The 2432-nt window shown below is 63.7% G+C and overlaps 1 protein-coding gene across 1 annotated transcript in view; it reads right to left on the bottom strand.

Annotated features, from left to right (window-relative positions):
• DPYSL5 (dihydropyrimidinase like 5) overlaps nucleotides 1-2429 on the bottom strand; it is a gene marked incomplete at both ends in the record, with an annotated part of 2989 nt that extends 560 nt beyond the window's left edge. Inside the window, 6 exon segments of the mRNA XM_029087239.1 lie at nucleotides 154-295; nucleotides 1430-1586; nucleotides 1664-1739; nucleotides 1860-1904; nucleotides 2099-2167; nucleotides 2262-2429. Coding sequence (XP_028943072.1) covers nucleotides 154-295; nucleotides 1430-1586; nucleotides 1664-1739; nucleotides 1860-1904; nucleotides 2099-2167; nucleotides 2262-2429 — 657 coding nt within the window.
• Nucleotides 2430-2432: the final 3 nt, after the last annotated feature.

Below are 2432 nucleotides of genomic sequence, written 5' to 3'. Positions count from 1 at the left end.
TCACCCACCTCCCTTGGGACATCCCGTGGGACGTGGGGAAAGAGCCCCCACCCCACCCCATCCCAGAGCAGCTGGACCCACGGGAGCCCCCCGAGAGGCAGGTCAGCCCAGTGGCAGGGTGCCCAGGAGGGGAGGTGGGGTGGGGGTCCGTACCACGCCGCGCTCCCAGATGATGTTCATGCGGTCCTGCACCCCGGTGACGCCGTGGGGGATCTTGGTGAAGTCCTCCTTGCCCATGGCCTTCTGCTTGGCGCTGAAGGGCCGGTGGTCGGAGGCCACGATGTTCAGCGTGTCACTGCGGGAGGATGTGGCACGGGTGACGATGGCACAACTGGCAAGGGGGGGAGCCCGGGGTGCTCAGCACCCAAGGGATGGAGAAACCAAGGGATGGAGCACCCAGGGAGTGGGGTGCCCGGGGAGTGGGGTGCCCAGGGAGCAAGATGCTCAGGGAGCTCAGCACCCAGGGAGTGGGATGCCCAGGGATTTGGGTGCTCAGGGAGCTCAGCACCCAGGGAATGGGGTGCCCGGGGAGTGGGGTGCCTGGGAAGCTCAATGCCCATGTAGTGAAGTGCTTGAGGAGCTCAGCACCCAGGGAATGAGGTGCCCAGGGAGTCGGGCACCCATGCAGTGGGGTGCCCAGGAAGCTCAGTGCCCAGGAAGTGGGGTGCCTGGGGAGTGAGGTGCCCACACAGTGGGTTGCCCAGGTTTGCTCAGCACCCAGGGAGTGGGGTGCCCAGGGAGCTCAGCACCCAGGGAATGGAGTGCCTGGTGAATGGGGTGCCCAAGCAACTCAGCACCCAGAGAGTGGGGTACCTGGGGAGAAGGATGGCCAGGGAATGGGGCACCCAGGGAGTGGGGTGCACAGGGAACTCAGCACCCAGAGAGTGGGGTGCCTGGGGAGAAGGATGGCCAGGGAATGGGGTGCCCAGGGAACTCAGCACCCATGCAGTGGGGTGTCCAGGGAGCTCAGCACCCAGGCAATAGGCTGCTCAGGGAACTCAGCATCCAGGCAATGGGGTGCTTGGGGAGTGGGGTGCCCACACAATGGGATGCCCAGGGAGCTCAGCACCCAGGGAGTGGGGTGCTGAAGGAATTCACTTGGGGAGGGAGGTGCTCAGGGAGTGGGGCACCCACACAGTGGGGTTCCTGGGGATCTTCGTTCTGGGGAGTGGGTGCTTGGGGAGCAGGGCACCCAGCATCCCAGGTGCTCGGGAAGTGCAGCACCCACAGAGTGAAGTACCCCAAGAACTGGGGTACCTGGGGATGTGGGGTGCCAGCCCAAGGAGAGGGGTGCTCAAAAGATGGGGTGTCTGGAGAACACAGCCCCAGGGTGCCAGCCCCAGGGCAGCTGGATGGTGTGGGATGCCCGGAGAGCACCGGTAAGCGTGGCAAATGGGGAGGGGGTCTTGGGGTGCCCGGGGTGCCTCACTTGGCGAGAAGACTCATGAGGTAGGCAGAGGTGTTGGTGTCCAGGCGCAGCGGTGGGACGGTGACATAAGCGGCGGCGTGGAACCAATCCTGATGGTAATAGTGCAGCCCGGTGAGCGTGGCGTGTGCCGTGGTGGTCTCTGCATAAACCACCTTCCCTGTCGGGATGGAAGGACACAGGTGTCAGGGGGGTCACATCCTGCTCTTGGGGGGGTGCCCATCTGAACCCCCTTACCTTGCATTTTGGCAGCAGCGATGACATCCCCTGCGGACATGCTGGAGACGTTCACCAAGTAGACGGGGCAGTGGGTCTGTGGGGAGGGGGTTGGTGTCACCGGCACCGTGGCATCCTGGTTCCATGGTCCTGGACCCCCCATAGAACCAAGATGCCCACCAAAAGGGGATGACCCACCCGGTTCAGGACCACTCACCCTATTGGCAATGGTGATGACGCGGTGTGTGGCCTCGGCTTCCAGCTGTGGAGAGAAGATGGGTGGTGAGATATACGGCACGGTACGGCAAAAGGCTCTGGTTGGGTTATGGTGGCACCCATGGGTGGGTGGTGTAAGGATGGGTGTGTAGATGGGTGGCACAGATGAGTGGTATGAGGACACCCCGGAGCATCCCAGCCCATTGTGTGGTGACTTGAGGGACACCAACCATCACCCACCTCTTCGGGCCGGCTGATCTCGATGCCCTCTGGCCCCGTGATGCCCAAGTCCAGCGCTTCCTTGGCTCCCTGAGGATCAGGATGGTGTCAGGATGGCGGGGTGACAAAGGGGTCTCTGCCCACCCTGATACCTGGACACCCACTGCTCATCCCTGGTGCTCACCTCAGCCACCAGCTCGCCGTTCTCGGCGTGGACCCGGGCGATGGCCCCGATGTCGCGGCAGGCGCGGAGGACCTGGTAGAGCTCGCTGTCCCGCAGCATGTACAGGTCCTTGTAGGTCATGAACATCTGGAAGGAGTTCACCCCCTTCTCCCGCACCAGCGTCTCCATCTC

This window comes from Antrostomus carolinensis, unplaced genomic scaffold (assembly GCF_000700745.2).
Source record: "Antrostomus carolinensis isolate BGI_N321 unplaced genomic scaffold, ASM70074v2 scaffold38451, whole genome shotgun sequence".
Classification (NCBI taxonomy): Eukaryota; Metazoa; Chordata; class Aves; order Caprimulgiformes; family Caprimulgidae; genus Antrostomus; species Antrostomus carolinensis.
The sequence above is the reverse complement of the archived record's forward strand: the minus strand, read 5'-3'. Positions and strand labels throughout refer to the sequence as shown.